General features: G+C 40.2%; 2 protein-coding genes across 3 annotated transcripts; one reads left to right on the top strand and one right to left on the bottom strand.

The window, feature by feature from the left end:
* Positions 1-844: 844 nt before the first annotated feature.
* FKBP7 (FKBP prolyl isomerase 7) lies at positions 845-6,136 on the bottom strand. 2 transcript variants are annotated; one of them, XM_074593980.1, is made up of 4 exons: positions 5,686-6,136; positions 3,891-4,042; positions 1,525-1,658; positions 845-1,205 (listed from the first exon to the last, which is right to left on the bottom strand). In XM_074593980.1, the coding sequence occupies exons 1-4, from the start codon at positions 5,892-5,894 to the stop codon at positions 1,044-1,046; spliced, it is 657 nt and encodes a 218-aa protein (XP_074450081.1). In that variant the 5' UTR covers positions 5,895-6,136; the 3' UTR covers positions 845-1,043. The 2 variants fall into 2 exon arrangements, with proteins under 2 accessions (XP_074450081.1, XP_074450083.1); XM_074593982.1 differs by lacking the exon at positions 5,686-6,136 and adding an exon at positions 4,295-4,509.
* Positions 6,117-19,317, top strand: PLEKHA3 (pleckstrin homology domain containing A3). Its single transcript, XM_074593978.1, has 8 exons — positions 6,117-6,399; positions 10,319-10,435; positions 11,835-11,990; positions 12,663-12,799; positions 13,802-13,966; positions 15,105-15,148; positions 15,695-15,810; positions 17,460-19,317. Exons 1-8 carry the CDS (start codon positions 6,360-6,362, stop codon positions 17,585-17,587), a joined length of 903 nt encoding a protein of 300 aa, XP_074450079.1. The 5' UTR covers positions 6,117-6,359; the 3' UTR covers positions 17,588-19,317.
* The last annotated feature ends 1,409 nt before the right edge of the window (positions 19,318-20,726 follow it).

The raw sequence follows: 20,726 nt of genomic DNA, 5'->3' as shown, positions 1-20,726 counted from the left end.
TTCACTGTTGAAGCTCTTCCTGTGCTATCTTAAACTGGGGAAACGATTAAAAAGTGTTTTTCTACCGCTTAGAATGATTTTAAGGATAACCCAGGTATGGAAGCTTTTTCACTCGTGCGGCCACTTTCACTGTGTACAGCTGATTATTACATGTTGAAATGAAATACAGCTATTGCTTTGCACAAGTATTATAAGGACATCTGCATAAGCAGAGCAGTTAGTGAGCCTGAAGTACCGTCTATTAACTATTGCTACTTCTTTGCATTTTTCCAAAGTGAGGGAAACCAAAATGATGCCCAAATAATTACTTATGTTTATATAGAGTATCTCCTATCATCTTCCACCTCATCCAAGTAGATCACAATAGAGTAGAATTTTAACTTGGTGCTGCTGAATAAACTGGCTAACTTAGTAATTTTACTAAGTCAAAGTTTAAAAATCCACATAAAACACTGCTTTTTCATGAACACCAAATTATTCATGCTAATATTACATCAAAGAGGTTAAGTTGCTTTAAAAATATTTGTGGTTTTATTTTGACATTCCACGGCCAGTGTTCATTTATTTTAAGGCCTTTTATAGTTAAATTTGCTGCAAACAGCAATTCCTCAAGAAGCTAGCCTAGGAGCCTGCAGAGGTTTCGTGGAGTTACCTTCCTGCGATTCTCTTTTCCCCTTTTCTTTTCCAGAGGACTGAGAAGTTATGTTTTATCTATGTCAACGCGTACTGGAACCATTTTTGTCTGCTTGACAGGACAGAGATAATTATTTTAATCAGTATTTTACACAATGAGAAAGACTACTGAGCAATACTGTAGATTAGGACATGACATGGGAACCAGTAATGACAGATCACGGTGTTTTCCAATTTTATTTCTTTCTTCTGAAATATCTAAGACATTTTATTAGTTGAATGTTAAAAATAAGATTTTTACAGTCACATATAAAAAGATGCCACTATAAAAAAAATACAAAAAGTTCTGTGACAAAGTATTATTATTTAAAATTCAGTGTTGAGAAAACAGGCAAAGATTTTTTAAGTACTTAGAGTTCATCATGCTGGTAGACATTGTACTCCTTTGCTGATATGAAACCGTCTCCATCGTGGTCATTCTTCTTAAATATATCAGCTAAGATTTCATCATGGACTGAGGGATGACGTTTTTTACCATCTCTTGCAAATTCTTCTTTCAAATACTGGCTTATCTAGAAGAAAAGAAAAGAGTCCAACCATTGTGGCTTTTACGCCAGTACTCAACGGCTATCTTCAAGGACAGCTGGGGTATATACGTAAGTTATTGTGACTCCAGTGCAGACATGTCTGAAGTTTGTTTCCCAGCAAGTCTGAGACATACTAATATATTAATCAAAGCAAATTTCAGCATTGTGCAGTGCAGTTTGTGTAAGTATACAGAAGCTTTATATGAGGAACCACAGCAGAGGCAGCTCAGGTAAAGATAACACTGATGCAACTATACCTATAGTTTTATAAATTACTGATTCCAAATTAGTTACACCATATTACCTCAAGTTCAGAGAGTTTCTTGTCACTGTCCTTGTCTATTTGATTAAATGCTTCAACACTGCGAGGTCCCTTATTTACTGCATAAAGTTCAATCTCAAAAATCAATGTTGCATTGGGTGGAATCTTACCCTGTGCTATGAATAAAAGAAAAAAAAAAGCATTTAAGAAATCACACAGTATCGTCACAGATCATACATATGATAAATTCACACATAAAGCATCTTATTTTTTTATTACAAAAGGCTGTATTAATGTTCAGATTAAATCCTGAATTTAAATATTACACAGCTAGACAGGAAGATTGTTCAGACTGTGTTAGATAAATGATTTTGAGAGAGATCTGCAAACAATATACTTCCCTGAAACAAAATTATATTGCCCATATCAATTCAGGTACTTCTAAAAACTAAGAGAAGGGTCTGTGTTATGAAAAACAAGTATTCCTGAAGTTCTTACTCTTTCACGTACTGTCATGTGACGGGGCTTACTCAGAGACTGATTTGAAGACATATGCCTTTATTAAATATCTGCAATCTGATGTAAGAGATTACAGTAACAGACCAATGCTCATATGTACTTTCTGTCTGAAGAAACAAAAAGGCAACATCAGGTTTTACCAGCTTACTATGAACTATACCTACGGTTAAAGGACTTGATGTAAAATAGTGTTTAAAATATACACCTCATTAGAAAGAAGCAATAGAATGTAAGTCTTCTGATTCACACAATAAAACCCCCAAACTACTGGAATATTTTGTCTGGTCTTTGAAGACAAAAACCCACGTATTGGACTTCATAATCCCTGTGTCAAAGCATTTTCTATTACCTGATGTAAAACCACTGCTGCCTATCAACACAGGTCAATGTATCATGCATCTGGCAAAAAAAAAGGGAACTACTGAAGAGAGACAGTAACAAACTGCTGAGGTCTAAAAGTAGCGCCAAAAAAGCATCAAGAAATCATGCAGTGTAAAATTAAAATGTAAACATGCAAGTTGCTTCTATTCATAGCCAAAGCCAGTGAGCATGACATTGCAACCTCAGAATTTTGAGCTTGTGCCCGTCCTTCGTAAATGCAAGAAAAACTAAAGAACCTGCTCGTTTATAAACAGACGGTAAACAAAACTGTTACTCACACTACTCATCTCAGATAGCCATAGTAAAAATGACAGGTTTCAGAGTTCAAAAGATTTTAATCTTACAAACTTTAAAAATGTAGAAGTTGTAAATATATCTGAATATAAACATGGTTTATATACTACTTACAAAAGAAAGATACAATACTAGAATTCAGTGACAGTAGTTTACAAATATACATACCAACAAAGGAAAGATACGTAAAGATTTAGAAAGCCACATGCATCTTTTCTAATTCAAGATTAGGCAGGCATCTTCCCCAGCATGCAGGAATACGCTGAGACAGAGGACAGGTATGCTGTAGGAAAAGAATGCTTTCTTGAAGTGCTACCTAGAACAAACAGTTAACACTAGTATTAGAGTTAAAGAACATACTTTTGTGTCAGCGTTCTTCCTTGTTGTTACGAGACTTACTTAATAAACATTATGCTCAAGGGGAAAACTTTATTCCTAGTAAACTTCACTGGCTACAATAGAATTGTATGAAAGACAAAACTGGTGCATGGAATTCTGACATAACTACCAAATAATTATTACAGAGCAGAAGTCACCTTTTCACAGAAACTGCTACACCCAAGTCAGAGCTGAATTAAAGTTACCTACAATTAAGAGTGCGGAAACACCGCATAGAACTCTGACTGCAACTTTTTTTTTCAAAGTAGACTGCATCATAAATTCAACTCAAGATTTCATGCACCGTACCATTGCAATTATTATGTAATGAGATGATATTGTCCATTAACTATCCAGAACGTAAGCAGTATTTTAAACAAATTATTTCTACTTAGATTAATTCTGTGGCACGCACTAGATTACGTTCCATTTTGCTCAGAAGATGCAGAATGTCATTAAAAGGCTAAGCAGGTAGAGGTCAAATAACAGAACCTAAACATAGAGAAAATATAGATTAAGACAAAAAATGCTGATATGAATAATTAAGATCTTCCTTTTGCTGTCAATTTTTTGTATTATGGCAATATTTGGAAAAACACATTGGGTGCCATGTACTAAATTCTAATGCAAACTGCAAGGCCTGGGTGTGGGTCTATGATGAGGACTACTTAAACTGCATCAGAATGAGCAGGATTAGGCTGCACAGCTGCGGTCATCACTTCCAGTGCCTCCAGAAATAAAAGGAGCACCAATTCTTACAATCTTTTATAACACTGTACGTTTGAAAGGGTAAAACAGAGGGAAGTCAAAGTTTATTATTAAAACTTCTTTTTTACCGTATCCTTGCTGTCCATATGCTAATGACGGAGGAATGATCACTTTCCGTTTTTCTCCAGGACACATATTCATCATAGCAATATCTAGCCCTTTTATGACTTGTCCAACACCCAGAACGAACCATTTTGGATGACCTTCATTTTGCGTCCGACTATTAAAAAGAATTGTGAGTGGATAACAGTGAATTTAGTATTTTATTTTTTTATAGAAAAATAACTTTAAATTAGCAGTCAGTAAAAACGTAGATTAGATTACTGGAACACAAGAATGTTTAGAGTGCAAGAATATGAAGTATTAACACTGTTTTTCTGCTACATTTATAATTAAGGTCAAATCTTGAGCTGTGCACGGGGCAACCTCCTTTTGAAATTGAAAGCCCAAGTAAATAAAACTAACTTCTTACAAAAACATCCGATTTTCCTGATCATATATACTGCATGCCAGAAACAAGGTGCCGCTGCAGGAAGTCTGCAAGAGGAGGAGCGCTGGGAGCATGCAGTCTTCATGCTCCCAGCATGAACGTCTTCAGCAGTTCACATCACTGTAGGATAGGATGGATGTACCATGCACAGGTGTGCTGGGGGAACCTGGCAATCTTGGCTACGGTATTGTGTGCTCATCCACTGCTCTGTCCGGTTCAGATATTCAGTGCTTGAGCCAGCTTCTGGTCATATGAGGTGTCCCCAGGATGGGAGCTACACTGAATGGCGACTGAGCAACATAGAGCTCAAAAGTCAGAGGGAAACACTGTAAGTGTCACTTCAACAGGCAAAAGAATGCAAGTAAAATGGTACTGTTAAATGTAGAATTACCCTATATTGATTTTTTCTTAAATGATACAAGTGGGAGGAACGAATCAAGATTTTGTAATGAACTAGGCTACTGTCTGATTTGCCCAAATATGGGTAAGGAATGAGCCAGGTACCCAAAGAAAACACTCTCCTCCACAGTTCTGCACAGGTTGAGTCCTGCCTTACTATGGTGGATGCACCACCATTAAAAGCAAGGCACTCTAAACATAAAGCTTTTGCACGACGGTTTCTGTGTGCAAAGACAGCTAAACTGAGCTGAAACAGCCTGAAGACAGACGGATGGGAGAAAGCAAAAAAGCAGAAGGCTAATTGCTTACACTGGGGCAAAGAGAAAGGCAGCACAAATCGAGGAGAGAAGCAGCGACAGGGAAGGGGCATAAAGGCTGCAAACCACTAGTGTAATGTGGCTGCCCCGCACGATGCCAACTATGTAGAACTGCACGCAGTACTCAACTTTGTGTCTAAAATAACCAGTCCGCGTCGCTGCCAGGAGCTCCTCCTCCAAACCCCATCTCTTCTGCACGGATCACAGCCCAGAACATGGCAGGCGGCGACATGGTGGTGTGTATGGGTTTATTTTATTTTCGCCCTGCCAAAGGGGTGCTCTCCACGTGAGGCGCGTCGCCCCCAGCGACCCTCCCCGTGGGTCCCCGCGGCTTCCAGCCTACCTCAAGCACTGGTCCCTCTTGACCCTAGGTAAAACCCTACATCCTTCAACACTCGGCTGAGGAAAAACACAGGCTGAGAAAAGGGGAAATTACTAAATCAGAGGTGCTTAGCGTGGACCCCAAGCTGGGGGAGCAGCGGGTCCCGCTGACCCGGCTGAGGGGGCCCGGCGGGGCCCCCACAGGGCCCGCCGGGCCCCCTCAGCCGGGTCAGCGGGACCCGCTGCTGCTGAGGGCGGGCAAACCGTGCCACGTCCACCGCCAGGCTAGGGCCTACCTTCCCTCCCACCCTCCCGGCTGCCTTGGGGGCGTCCCACCTGCAGTAAAACTTGGATCCGTCGCTGGCCAGGAACCCGTCGTAGTGTGCGTTCAGCAGATCCCCCTTCTTGCTCTTCGGGCTGCACGCCTCGGGGAGGTGCAGCACCTCGATTTTAACCTCTTCCTCCGCCGCCCTGCCGCCTTCGGCCTGCGCCGGGGCTGCCAGCAGGGCCAGGGGCAGGAGGAGCAGGGTCAGCCCGCGGCCCATGTCGCTTGGAGGAGGCCGCCGGCGTGGCACTGTCCCGCTGCTGGGACGAGGGAGGGAGGACGGGAGTGTGGGGGGGCTGAGCCTGCGCTGCGCCACCGCCTCAAGCCTCCCCGGACGCGGGGACAGGCAGCCGGCGGGGCGGTCGGTTCTGCGGGCCCGGCCCCCTCCGCTCAGGAAGTGACAGGGACGCCAGGAAACAACCGCGGGGTGTCGTCGGGGGGAGGCGCGGCCGGGCGGCGCATGGGAGATGCGGAGCGGCCCGCGGGGCGGGTGGCGCCGCCGGGGCCGCCGCCGCCGCCGCCGGGGCCGCCGCGCCGGAGCTGAGCGGCTCCGCCTCCGCGCTCGCGGGGAGTAATAGCGGCGGGGACGGGAGGTGAGCGCCCATCCCCGCGGCGGCGGTGGTGGCGGCCGCCCTTTCCTCGCAGCAAGAGCAGGAGGATGCGGCCCGGTGCCGGGCTGTGAGCGATGGAGGGGGTCCTGTACAAGTGGACCAACTACCTGGCGGGTAGGCGGCGGGAAGCGGGGCCTAGGGGGACGGTGGTTGGGGCTGTGGCGGCCGGGGCCTATGGGGCCGGGGGGGGAGGTTGGCCTCGTCCGTAAGGCGCTGCTTGCGGCGTCGGTGGGTCCCGGCGTCCCCAGACGAGGGGTTTAGAGCCGAGCCGCCGTGGAGCGGAGGCTGCCGGCGCCCCTGAGGCGGCGGGGCGGCCTGGGGCCGGCTGCGGGGGCTGGGCCGGGCTGGGCCGGGCCGCGGGGCGACGAGCGGCGGCGACCGCCGCCAGCCGTTTCCCAAGCGCTGCCGTGTGTGTGGTGCCGGGGGGGCGGCAGGCCTCGGCCCAGCCGACACCCGTCGCCCTTCCCCAAGGCGGCTTCGCAGCCAAGATGCTCCCACCCCCCCGGTTTTCCGCCGGGAGCTGGGTGGCCAAGCGCCCCTCCAGAGCTCCCTTGCCCAGTTCGTCAGGGACTGTTGACAGGACAGGCTGCAGCAAACACCGCCTGAAGTGCCTTATTCTAACGGACCGGCTGTGGGATTTTCCCCTCCACCTCTGTTTCCTCTCAGAATACAGCTTTTAATTTGCAACATGCAAACTTGCAGGGTTTCCTTGCTTGCAGCGGAGGAATCGCTTAAGATTACATGTTTAAATCTTCAGTGCTGAATGTGGAAGTTTGAATTCTCTTTTAATTTGCTTTTGAATGGTAATTTTTTTGGAGTCTGTGCTCCTGTATCCTAACATAAAAACATATAAAAAAACTTCAGTTCTGGGTGAAGTATTCACGAAATATATTTTTAGAAGTGCTGCAGACAGACATGCACCAAATACCTGCATTTGCCCTCAAAGCACTGGTTTTGTTTGCCTCATCCTCTGTCGTAATAGAGAAGCCACCTCCCTCTGGAGAGAGCAGTGGATCGACAGTACTGTGAAGGTGAAACAGATTCCTCTTCTGACACTGTAACAGGACTAATTGTCCCTCCAGAGCAGATCAGTGTCAGATCATACACCGTGCTTAATCAGGCCTCGTGTTTGACTGCTTGGGCAATATCTTCTTTGCCCTCTCATTCTTTGGGACTTCACCTGAGCAGTTCTGCTTCAGCATGTTCCAGTTTTGAGTGTAGAGTGGTGTCAAACTCGGTTCTGAGGGTTTATAAAACGTGGACCACGTTGCAAGGGTTGCGAGCACTTGCTGTGAATTGAAGTGCACAGAGCATAATCTTGCATTTTTCAGAGCAAATATGTCTTCGCATATACTGGCCTTCTGGTCAAAAAGAATAGTCGTACTGTAATTAAATAGGTATTTGATAAGATATTTTTGTCACTTCTTTACAATAAACGTGGAGAAAACACATATAGGAAAAACTGTGGTTGTGAAAGAAGCAACGAATACAAGTTGCTTTTCAGAATAGAATGGGAATTGACACTTTGACTTACATGACCAGAAATGTTACTGTAGCAAAAGGTAAAAGGTCACAGGTTAGAGCCCTTGTAGTGTTTGATATAAATTTCCCATTTGAAGTTTGTTATTTAATGATTAAATATTCAACAGTAATTGTGAATGCTGTACACACAATAGACTGCTTTATCAGTACGCAGCTAACTTCTGTGAAGTCAGTAGCCCTCTAAAATAGCAAGGTGCAGAACCCTTCCTTCTGTGTATGCTAGCCAGCTGAGAGCATCTGCTCCTGCATTTCAAAATTACAGTGTGTCAGGAATTCCCTATGATTTCCAAAATACATGAGGGCAGCAAATTTAAAGAAAAAAAAAATTAATCATATTAGTGAAATTTTTAAATGTTATTACCAACTTTCTTGTTACTCTGCTATTTATTTTTGTAGCCAGAAATAGGCTGTAGTACTTGTCATTAACGGTAGAAGCCAAGCAGCAAAGGAGCGTTTTTATTGTTGCTGAAGCATTGTGGAAAACATTTAGTTTCCTCCTTCATTGAGAGCAAACCAGAAATCCAGCTTTTTTTTTTTTCTCCTCAAATAACACATGTGCATCTAAGAATTTGAGAAGTACAAATTTGTTAAATACTTTGTCAAGCATAGGCCACTGTTTGCCCAATTTCAAATCAGAAGAGGTAGTTTTGTTCTTTAGCTTGGTTCTGTGAGCTGCTCGGAGTCTTTTAAATCCTTTGCTTCTGTTTTTTCCGGTACCAGCGTAATGTGAGGCTGAAATAATCATCCATGTAGGGTCCTGTTCTATCAGAATTGGACCGTTGAGACAGGCATTGACGTACCACCTGTGCATGCACTTAGGCGATAAGGGCAGCACAGAGTCAATGTATTGCAACACAGTGTAGCAGGAAAAAAACCAACATTTTACAGGACAGGGTCTAAAGTGCAGTCATTTTATGACTGCATATTCTTATGTACACATACAATTTGAAGTATTTCCTGTGGGAGTTGGTATCCCTCAATGTTTGTACTTTTTTTTCATTCTGCTTTTATATATGAGTGTGGATCTGCTTATTAGTTGCCACTGCATTTTGAAAGACATAGATGCTTACCATTATAGCTAATAAATTTACAAAATATTTACATGTTATTGTTTCCTTGTCATGGAATTGTGACATAATGTAATGGGGCCTGCTCTTACACTTCTTGAATTAGTGTTAAAACTCATCATGACTTAGTGTGAGTAGTATGAAGCATTTATCTGATTTTCAAGAGTCTGATTAAGCCTCCTGTGTTGTAGTATGTGCTGCTGGATGGCTGGAGCTTGCTCTGTTGGAATGGCAATTGGTAAGTGCCATGGACCACACCGTCAGATCGCCGAATACGTTGAGTTCTTGGCCTTGCAGTTTTTGCCATTCCAAACCCTAAGCCAAGCAGGAAGTTATGTTTGGTGTTGAGTTGTAAAATAGAGGGATAAGCCGCTCCTGTTGTACAGCAGACCCAGACTGTAACGGACTCTACTTGGAAGAGCCCAGCTGCTTGTTATGCTCTACTGGAATATTTTAGTTCAATGTTACTTTTAGAAACAGAGGTGATATAACTAGGCAAAATGGTTTGCATTTAGTGGTATTAGAAATTAGGGCACTTATTCCTGTGAGTGCTGAGTTTTATGAAATAGCTGTTAAAAGAAAAAGAAAAAAAAAAAAAAAGGGAGGGGAAAAAAAAAGAAAGGAATGCTAATATACCTTAATCCAAGAGGGCCCCTGACAATAATTTGCTATGTGGTGTAACGCTGCATGGAGTTCTCACAGGTATTTGTGTCTATGCATAAACTGTTCTGTTTTGTAGATCCACTGAGGTGAGAGATCGTTATATAATTTGGCTAAAGCAAAGCTGGTGGAAATTTTAGTAGAGGAACTGGTGTATGCTGCCCTCACAAATGGGCCTAAGAGTATAAGCCATGCCTCAGTTCCCCGCACAATGCCTGACATTAAATTGTGGTTGAGCAATGGAGCTGGGCTACTTTCAAAGAAAATGGTGTGTCAATAGTTAAGTGTGAAATGTGCAAGTTTTCACTGAAATACAGTAGGCAGAGGAGACCATAGCATAGCATTCTGTGACAATGGTAATTTATTTGTGTCTTACAAATAAGATCTACAATCTTAGGAAAGTCTACCTGAAAAATGTACTTGAATGAGAATGGTTCTTCAGAGGTATGTAATTTATCAGCCTTTAAAATATGATTCCTTGGTGGCTAAATTAAAATTTAATTTTGCTGTAGAATGGAATATAGTAAAGACTGAAATACTACCAATCTTGCATCCAAAAAGAGAGTGAGTGAAATATATATACTAGTTCAGTTATAGAGCGGCTCTGGTCTTCAGACTGCGCAGATTGTTTACTTCCTGGTATGTTACATGAATAGTTTAATGTTTGCATATTTAATAAAAGTTTTAACAGCCAAAGAGCTGAATTTGATTTGCAATTTAATAATTAGACTAAACTTTCCTTTTTATGTTTTTGATCTTGCTAGGTTGGCAGCCTCGGTGGTTTGTTTTAGACAATGGGATATTGTCATACTATGATTCACAGGATGATGTTTGCAAAGGCAGCAAAGGAAGTATAAAGATGGCTGTGTGTGAAATAAAAGGTAAGAGTTAACAGATTTCTGCTTGGGGAAATTGTAGCTGCCAGGGAAATAGAAAAGATCACCCAACATACATTTTGCATCACAAGCTTTTCCTCCTCTGTTTTTGTTTATCTGTAGTCCGATGTGACTGCTTCATAGTTCACAAATAATAGTGAATGTGAATTATGAAATGGTGACAAAGAAAAATGCTTTTGACAATTAGAGCTCTGTTTTGAGATTTAGAACCCACCATGCATTCCTTTTTGTTTTGAATAGTTGTGTGCATGTGGCTTATGCAAGTTACCTCGGCTAGTTATTTAGTTCTGCCTCTTATCCCTCTTATGACCAGGGGTAAGAGATTGATTCATAAATGCTAGTTTTTCAAAAGAGCAGCAGCAGTGACCCAAAAGGGCAAATTCTTATACACCAGAGAAGTTTAGTCTCTTGTTTTCCTGAGTCATTTTTACTTTTGTTGCTGTTAGAAGCTGCCCACATGCGTAGGTGGTGGATGTGTTAGAGTTAGTGAGCGAGCTGTTTGTGTCAGACTGTGAGTTTAGCCTTTAGCGTATTCTAATCTGTAGGTTAACCTCCTGGACTAATAGCAAGGCATTGTCTAACTCTCTCTTACTTTCAACTGGTGGCCTGTTTCCAGATACCTGTGGATGTCTGGGCTTGTGATGTGGGTACTTCTATATTAAAAAGTGGGACTTCTTATTTTATGTGGGCCACCAAGTATTTTTCATGTGGTAACTCCTTTTTGTTACTCTTTCCTTGGTGTAGATGAAATCAGTGATGTAAAGTGGAAGATCCCTTTTTTTGGCCATTTCAGTTGTTTGTTTTCTTGTCAACCTATTTTTTTGGTGAAGGAAAGGTAATAGTTGTAGTCTGGATTTGGTGCAGTCTCCTGCATCCGTGGTTAGTGCAGTGTGAGTCTGGAAGAAATGTGATTGATAACATGAAAACCAATAGAGTATTCAATTAAAGATAATAGACTGTAAACAAAGTCCGCCTCAGCTCTTGGTTCTAGGGATCTGCGACCTGAAGCCAGATTTTGTCTAGAAGAGAGATTGTTTCAGTTTTTAGCCTAGCTCTCCATAAATACTTGTCCTTGCAACAGAACCCTTCAGTTTGCCATGTTTAGGCCGGGTTGGGAATACAACAGTTGTGCAGAAAGGGAACTCCATTGTACTTGAGTCTGGCCACTGTTCAGTGTCTCGTGTTCCTACCTGTTGACTTGGAGGCATGCTGGGGAGAAGGACTGAGCAGCTTTGGGCGTTTTGTTATTTAGCAGTTTAGCTTACTGTATTACTGTGGGATTGTAATAAACATTTTAAAATACTTTGATCAGCATTTAATAAATACTTGTTACTGAGTTGAGGTTACTTTTTTAAAAAATTGTTCTTTTCTTCTCTATCATAAGTTCATGCAACAGACAACACAAGAATGGAGCTGATCATCCCGGGGGAACAGCATTTCTATATGAAAGCAGTTAATGCAGCTGAAAGGCAAAGGTGGCTGGTAGCACTGGGGAGTGCAAAAGCCTGTTTAGCGGATACCAGAACAAAAAAAGAAAAAGGTATGTGTGTTACCTACAGCATATACAATCTTACCACTTTTTCAAATGTTGTTTTCAGATAATGGTAGTGCAAATATTGTGGTAGAAAGTCAGTGTTATTGTCTTGAAATAATTACAGTTTATATTTATAGTCATCTATATGGTAAATTCCTCCTTGATGTTTGAATTAGGGGTCACCTCCATTGACCTCTTCTATCTTAAGCTGAAATACTAGCAAATATTGTTGTTACAAGAGCAAACATACTGTTTGCAGCTTTTGTGAAGCCATTTGGTTTCTGTTGTTTTGATTCTTTATAGTTACTATTGTTTTTTTCCCTTTTTTTTCCTGGATGGCTTAATGTAACTATTTCCAGCCACTCCAGTGGGTGTAAATTTCATCCACTAAATGTTTTCTATATTGCATTGCAGCTAAGAAAGATTTCAACTTTATCTTTCTTAGTAATGTGTGTCTTTCTTAATGGTTATTAAATTAGCCTCAAACTAGTTAGTACAAACCATTGTCTGCTTCAAGTACAGTTCTTGACTCATTGCAGAATAGAATTTTCCTCAAAATTAAGGGAAAGTTTAAGTGAATTTTAAACTGATATTTACATTTAAATGAAAAGTGCTTAAAAATTAAAATGTGTACATACATTGTATGCAATTAATTACTATTTCCTTAATTTTTTATAGAAATAAGTGAGACCAATGAATCTCTCAAAACCAAAATGTCCGAACTTCGTCTCTACTGTGATCTTTTAATGCAGCAAGTTCATACAATACAAGAATTTGTTCACCATGATGAGACTCGCTCTCCTCCCAGCATTGAGGTACAGATTTCTAGAATGACACTGGAGAAATTAATTGTATAATACACGTCAAGTTTCTGTTGTTATCTTATGCCTTTTTCATCTCTAATTTTGGGACATTTAACCAAAGGTCAATTTGTGAGTGCTTGTGTGTGTATAATACTGTTGTGATTATATGTGCATAAAGTAAGTACCTGGATGGTTTAACTGTAATTGTAACATGCATTAGGAAGCAATTGTGTTACTGAGTCATTCGGTTGAAAGTCCGGAAGAACTGCCATAGGAGTTATGCAATAATGTGTCTTGTTTTACATCTCTGTTATGGGGAGAATAGTTGAAACAATCTTGTTTGTCCATTCTTTACTTCCTTGTGTAGGAGGGTATTCCGTTTTGTTATCAGTGAAAGCTAGTGTTACAGGTATTGGAAACCTACAGTGTAGATAAGTCTCTCTGGATATGAACAAGTCAAATTATTCTAGTATTTCTGCTTTGGAATAAAAGTTAGTACTGGAAGTTATGAATGGCTTCATTCTTTACACTCTGGAGCAATGTGTGGACAATCTTGTTGTCCACTGAGGGCAAAGCAAGGAGTTGATGCTTGGTCACAACACAGGAAATTGTTGTCATTTTACAGCAAGGTGAGACTGACCTGCAGGCTCCTTGTGCTGGAGTGATAAAGCTGTTTGCACATCCTGCTGCGATTCATTTGTTTCACTGAATGATCTTCTGATACTAGTTGGTCACTCTCAGACAAGCTTTGCAGTAAAAATGTTACAGCTTTGTTGGCTGATACCCTAAAGAAATTCAGATGTCAGAAAGAAATTACAATGCTGTCACATTTGTTTGCTTAAATTAGCCTCACAGGAAGGTGAACATTTGATTAAATAAAATGGGAAATGGAATTTCTTAATGGTATGGAGGGAAATTAGCGCGCGTGTGTGTGTGAGTGGTGGTGTGGCAGAGTTGTATTTGCATCGTTTCCTTTTTTTTCTTGCTTATGCGTGTACTTTCATTTATTTTCAGAACATGAATGAAGCCTCTTCCTTGCTTAGTGCCACATGTAATACGTTTATCACAACACTTGAAGAATGTGTGAAGATTGCTAATGCCAAGTTTAAGCCAGAAATGTTCCAGCTGCCTCACCCTGATCCCTTAGTTTCTCCTGTGTCACCATCACCTGTCCAAATGGTTTAGACATTTTGAAATACTATGTTTTCTAAGTGTTATATTGTTGGCTGAATGGGGGGAAGAATGGCAGAAGACGATGCTATTGCTACGTGCTATGATGTCAACAGTTGAAATCTTGACTCTGTTATGATCAGTACTGATCCTAAATACAAATCAATAATTTTCCATTCCCAGTCTTTGTTTGCTAGTTTTTACATAATCAGAGTAATTTATTGTACATGTCAAGACCCTGTAATGAGGTATCTCATAAATGAATGAGGTTTAACCTTTCCTCAGTTCAACTGTTTCTTTGTTTTTTAGAATGCTAGCTGTACACTAACCTTAAAAATTTCATAAGCTTGCCTCCTGTTTAAACAGATGAGTGCTTTGTGGCTCGAAGCACTTCAGCAAGATAGCATATCTTTCAATGTATATAATTAAAAAAGTTTTATTAATCTAACATGCCCTTATTTAACAAAAAGGTAAATAGTGGTAAAAATATTACTTGCATAACTCTTCACTACTGATTATTTCCCTTAGAAGGACAGCGTTTGTGGAATCATCTTAAATGTCTTCTCGACCATATGTATAGATTGCAAGATAAGCTCTGTTGTGGGATTCCGTTGTGGGAATCCCTTTCTTTGTACTTGGATCTCTTGTCTCTTTATCTTCAATCAGTTTACTTACAAAGCTGATCATTATTGATCTAAATTAGTAATTTTCTTTGATGTGTATAGAGATTTGACAGTGATATCAGAAGAACCACAAGGAATCAAGAGGCAGGATTTGGCTTATTGGGTAATGGGGAATTTAAGCTGGCATTTGGTAGAGGAAAAATGTCTTGATATATTTCTGTATATCACAGCAATTAACAAATGGTTCTGTGAGTAACACTGGAGCAAGAGAGAATGAACTCCATAGAAACAAGGTGGTACTTTTTTGTAGTAAACCATTTCCTGTGTGAAAACTTTTGATATCAATGGCAATTGGTTTTCACATAGTTAAATCAGATTTTTAACTAAGATTGCCCTCTCTCTTTGTAGAAACTGTAAATAAAGTAAAAATTAATGTAGGTATGCATACTATTCTTACAAGTAGCTTGTGACGTTTTTGGTGTGGTTTATTGTTTGCTTATTTAATTTTTTTTTTTTTCCCCTAGATGAAACGTTCCATTAGCCACCCTGGTCCTTGCTATTCAGAAAGGTAATCTTCTATTTTGTTAAGCTTTTTTCTTATGTCTCAAAAAGCCTCCATGAACCTCTTAGTGTTAAAATTAAAATATAAGAAGAATTGTTCACTTGGTGGTAAGAAAAATTAGACAGCCTAAATTGACCTAAATTTGAAAACTAGGGGTGCAGATTATCAGTGTCAGTGGCAAATAATGCAGCTGCTGTCTCTAATATGCTCTAAAAATGTCCTTACTGTAGAAACTTTATGCAAATGATTTATTCTGACAAGTTTATGAAATTAGACATACAGCTTGAAATGCTAACATTCTTTTTGGGTCAGTGTTTCAGATTCTTGAGTTATTTTTTCTGCATGCAAAGATTATATTACATTTTTATTTCCTTTTTCATGCTTTATAATTGTGAAAATTAAAAATGTTCTGTTGACTGTGCCATTTTTAGTTTAGTGTAGTGAAAACCATTGATACTAACAGTTTAATCTGAGCACAAAATCGTTTTAAATTTAAAATTTATATGGGTTGTCACAGATTTTGCTTACTTCTAGATCTCATTTCTTTTGTAGGAATAATCACTCTGTAAAAGAACCAGTTTCATCCCTTCACCGATTTTCACAGCGGCGCAGAAGAACATACTCGGATACAGAATCTTACAGTGATACTCCCCTTGAAGATTCTCAGAGTAAGTTGGGAAGAGGAATGGTTTTCTTCTGTATCCTTCTGTACAATTTATTACCCTGTTCACAGCAGCTGTTCTAGTGCTGATAAAAAAAGTTTTCTTAGTTATGCAAAGTTTTGATTGTAAGATTCCTATATCATAAACTAAAGCACTTGTGTAGTTTGTTACAATGCTGACTTTTGCTGGCTTTCATTCATACTGAAAAGGATCTTACAGCTGGAATAGTTCTATTGAAATCAGTGAGACTACTGGCAAGGTGAAATAGAGACATAACCAGAAAAGGGATGTTTGTACTAACAGAATCTTGCATGAATGATGTTCTGGTAAGTGGTGTGGAATACTGTTGTTTGCTACCTGCTTGTTGTCACAAAGCAAATTCTCCCTTCTGTGACCCCTGTGAGCAGTGGGGGGTCATTTCCACCCAGTGCCTTGTGGAAAGACGGTTCATTTCAGTGGGTGCTTGCCCTTTGTAGAGAACAGCACTGTTCTGAAAGAGTGCAGCCTTGCCAATAATAAATAAAAGCAACCCCAAAATTATGAAATGATGTCATGATCAGAACATTATTCCCTCCTGATTAGATGGGCCTACTGAATTAGTAACCAGTTCTTCTGGGATTTTTCCTTTTGAATCTTGCTGTCATTTTGACTCCATCCTAACTCCTCTCTGGGAGACTTTAACTTGACTAGTTCTTCTTGACTAGTTCTGGTTTAGTCTGGCTTCCTTTTGGAGTGCCTAGTGCCTTACTTGCATAGAAAAAACCTGAGGCCTGGCATTGCTGAAAGCCCACGTGATCACAAAGATGTACTAATTCTTTACATTCTATCTTGAAGCAAGTATTTGCACCTTCGCACCATTTCCGTGGTTTTCTGATGCTCATGTGTTGCAGGGTGGCCACCTCTTTCACCTCATGCATACCCTGTGCTGGTGGCAGATGAATCCCAAGCTAATAAACTTAGTTTAGATCCTATTCTGTGTCTCATTGGTAATGTAGATGCACATCAGTGTAGCTTCCTATATTGCGAGGCTTTTGTTGTTACCATCTGGAACTTCTGGTGTTGGTTACAGAGTCTGACTCTTCTCAGGACTGCTGAAAAGGGTCTTTGTCTCCTGTGTTTCTGCTAATACCAGACTTTTATGGTTCCTTACTGTGTAGCTCTAGTTTCTAGCTCAGTTTCTGTCTTTTTCGGTTTTCTTTTACTGTGTTAGAAGCTTCCTCTGCTACCTTCCAGTTATCTTAGCTTTTCCTCTTTCCTGTCAGGTAGCCTAGTAATACCCAACTTGCAGTTAAGTCGTCCGTTTCATTTTAGTAGCAGAAAATGTTTTAATTAAATGCTTATCAATGCATCGGTTCTTTAAAAAAAATAAAATTCATGTGTTCCTCCTACAGAATATGTCTGCAGCTCACAGATTACTGTCCTTCCTAATGTAAAAATTATTATGTATTAAAAAATAAAAGAGAAAAATTACTTGATTTCTACTAGCTGAACATTATTCATACTCATCATCCTTGGACATGATGCTGATTGAAATGCTTCAGAAAAAGTCTGGAGTAATTATTCTTCTGATTGCTTACGTACAGGAAATAGAATAACTGACAGATTGGATGAGTTTTTTGGGGGTTGAAATTAAATACTTATTGATATCTTCCTAGGATCTGCTCACTGTTCTAGAAGTGCTGTCAATGGGGATCTGGTATCATCAACCATTCCTGAAGAAAATAGATCAGTATCGAAGGAAGGATCTGAACTGGAAGAGACATTTTCATCCCTTTCTTCCTGAATAAACTGAAAGTATTCAATTTTCTATAAATAAGGCTATGCAAAAGCTGCTGTAATTATACTGTTGTTATAGGAAGTAGTCATTTCCCTTTTTAGAAGGATTTCTCTGCACTTTATAGAATAACATAAAAACTATCTTTGAAGTGTATTTTATCTTTATATAGTTTATTTGCAAGAGTATTTTCCTAATATTTCACAGTTTGAATGTGCATTTTTTGAAACAAATGATGGCTTAACAGGTAAGCATCCACATTTGTAAATGTAGCTCTTTTTAAAAAGTGTGAAGGTCTGACTGATACATTAGTAAACCTGCAGGTTATAAACTTCAGCAAAAAGGTTTCATTTTTTTTTTTTTGGAGAAAATGCAACTTGTGCCATGGGCCTTTTGGTCATTTGTACCGGTCATCCACCAGGAGCTGTGATTAGCCCTGGGACGGCTTTTTTGCCTCCGTAAGGGCTGTGGGAATGGGCACTAATGGGTCTACTCTAGCAGCTTGATGGTAATTGACATTGCCTTCTTTAAAAACACAAGGATATACATAATCCGGTCCTTATTTTTAGCCAATGAAAGTAGAAATATTTAGTGTATTTTTCTAAACAAATGTATAAAGGTAACTTAATATGAAGCATTTGTACCAAACATTGGATATTTAATAATTTTTATTTATTTATTCTTTTTTGCATCAAAAATTTCTACCTACTTTCACTACTAGAGGTCTAAAGATCTATTAAAGGCTTCAAAATGTGCATAAATTGCTTCTGGAGTGTGTAGCATCACAAGTAGCTAACGCAGCACTGTTAAGATTTACTCTGCTCACTTAAGATGTGTTTTTAGCAAAATATTACAGAAGCAAGAGCTGAAATATTAGACCAGTAAGCTGCTGTTGTAATGAATATTTGTATCTATACATATTTTATTTATGACATATTTATACAAAAGAGAGCTTCTGTTTTTGCAACTCCTTTATATCATTTGAGGATGGTATACACCAGGAGAGGGATTCTGCTCTCAGTTACGTCAGTGTAAATTTGGATTAACTGTAAGTGAGATTGGAGTCCGACTCTCTTAATTAAATGAGTAATATAGTATAACAGTGCCTACTAGCACCTTGGTCCATAAGGCTGTTAGTGTTAGCATTGTACGCTTTTGGGGTATTCATTTAGGGATAAACTTGGTCTATAAAGTCTTAGCTGTAGAGCACTTTAAGCAAGCCATTTACTGTTTTTGATTTACACAATTGTTAAATAAGTGTACAGGGTTTTTTGCACTCAAGCACATACCAAAATCTGTTTTTATAAGCAAATATTTAATTTGATTTAACCAGTCTTCCTTTTGTGTATATGAATAATTTCGTGTTTTTGAAGCAGGCTGGAAAGGACAGATGGGAATGGAATGGAACCTTTCCTTTCAAAATAGGTCCAAATGTTGAGGAAAAACATATGAGCTGTTGCCCATATATAAAACACCGGTTTATAAACCATTATGTCAGGGTCGAATGGGATGGAATGGTTCATACAAGTAAAGTTATTTGTGGATACCAGCTCAGAGCTGTCATTAGTTCTGTCAGTATTCATGCAACTAGCATTTGCATATGCATATCAGCCACACACATGCTTGTACATTTTTTTCTGAATGTTTGCTTTAATGTATTCTGTATGACACTTATGACAATTGTAAAAATAAGTATTAAAAAAGATGTTCAGAGAAGTAAACTACATATTGCAATGGGAGTGTTGTCTTGAATCATATGCTGTCTTAGAGCTACTTATTGACATTTTCCTGAGGTTTCTGCCAGCTTGTACAGTGTTAAGTATATGTTACATTAACGAGTATCTCTTTCTGGCTTTCAACTACTACAGAGAAAACTTTAGTTTTGATTGCAGTTGCTTCTGAAGGGATCGATCTGAAACCAATTCAATTTTTTAAGTAGTATTTATCACTTGAAGAATATAAGCGTACTACATGTATTTAGGTGAAAAGTGATAACCATCAGTTTAGGAGATGTAGTGTAGCTGCTGTTCCTGCTGGTGTGAGTTAATACCTTTTTAAAGGGGTATAACACCTGAATGAAGGAAATGTCTGTCTCTGAAAGCTAAAAATGATGTTCGTCATTATCCTGCTTTGTGTAATTGTGAAACCTGCCTGTGATGGGCGTTACTTTACCGACTAGTGTGAGGGCTGAACCTGAGAGTTCCAGATCCAGATCTAGAAGAGAAAGTTCCTGCTTAAAGAGGATTTATGTAGAACCTGAGTGCCCAAATCCACAGTTCCCATCCTGAAGATCTCTGCTATTTAACATTGAAGACCAAAGCACCATACAGATTTTTATTTCACTGGTAGAGCTCCCTGGATGGCTGTGACTGTGTTTGTGCATCCTTAGAATTGCCACTATCATGGAAAGACTTGGTCCCTTATCAGCCAACTTAAGCAGTAAACTAAGATTTGGGAATTAGGCATTCCTCTGACCGTGCATTGAGGGAACCGGTGCTTTACTATTTTGCAAAGGGCATCTGACACACTAACAGGAGCAAGCTTACTAAGAGATAGAGTAATGGCCTGCACTTTAAAACATGCTAAAAGAAATTCTTTACCTCTGCTCTTCCCACTGTGTAAGTAGTGATTGGAAGGTGTCTAAGAACGTGCCTGTATCAGGAGCAGTATGGTGAGTAGGACTAGGGAAGTGATCATCAGCACTGGTGAGGCTCCATCTCGAGTACTGTGGCCAGTTTTGGGCCCCTCGCCGCAAAAAAGACGTTGAGGTGCTGGAGCAGTTCCAGAGAAGGGCAACGGAGCTGATGAGGGGTCTGGAGAACAAGTCTTGTGAGGAGCGGCTGAGGGAGCTGGGGGTGTTCAGCCTGGAGAAAAGGAGGCTGAGGGGAGACCTTCTCGCTCTCTACAACTGCTTGAAAGGAGGATGTAGAGAGGTGGGGGTCGGTCTCTTCTCCCAGATAACAGGCAATAGGACAAGAGGAAAAGGCCTCGGGTTGCACCAGGGGAGGTTTAGACTGGATATTAGGAAAACCTTTTACGCTGAAAGGGTTATTAAGCACTGGAACAGGCTGCCCAGGGAAGCGGCTGAGGCACCATCCCTGGTGGTATTTAAAAGACGGGTAGACATAGAGCTTAGAGATAGGGTTTA

This window comes from Larus michahellis, chromosome 7 (genome assembly GCF_964199755.1).
Source record: "Larus michahellis chromosome 7, bLarMic1.1, whole genome shotgun sequence".
Lineage (NCBI taxonomy): Eukaryota > Metazoa > Chordata > Aves > Charadriiformes > Laridae > Larus > Larus michahellis.
This window is presented reverse-complemented; position numbering and strand designations above follow the sequence as displayed.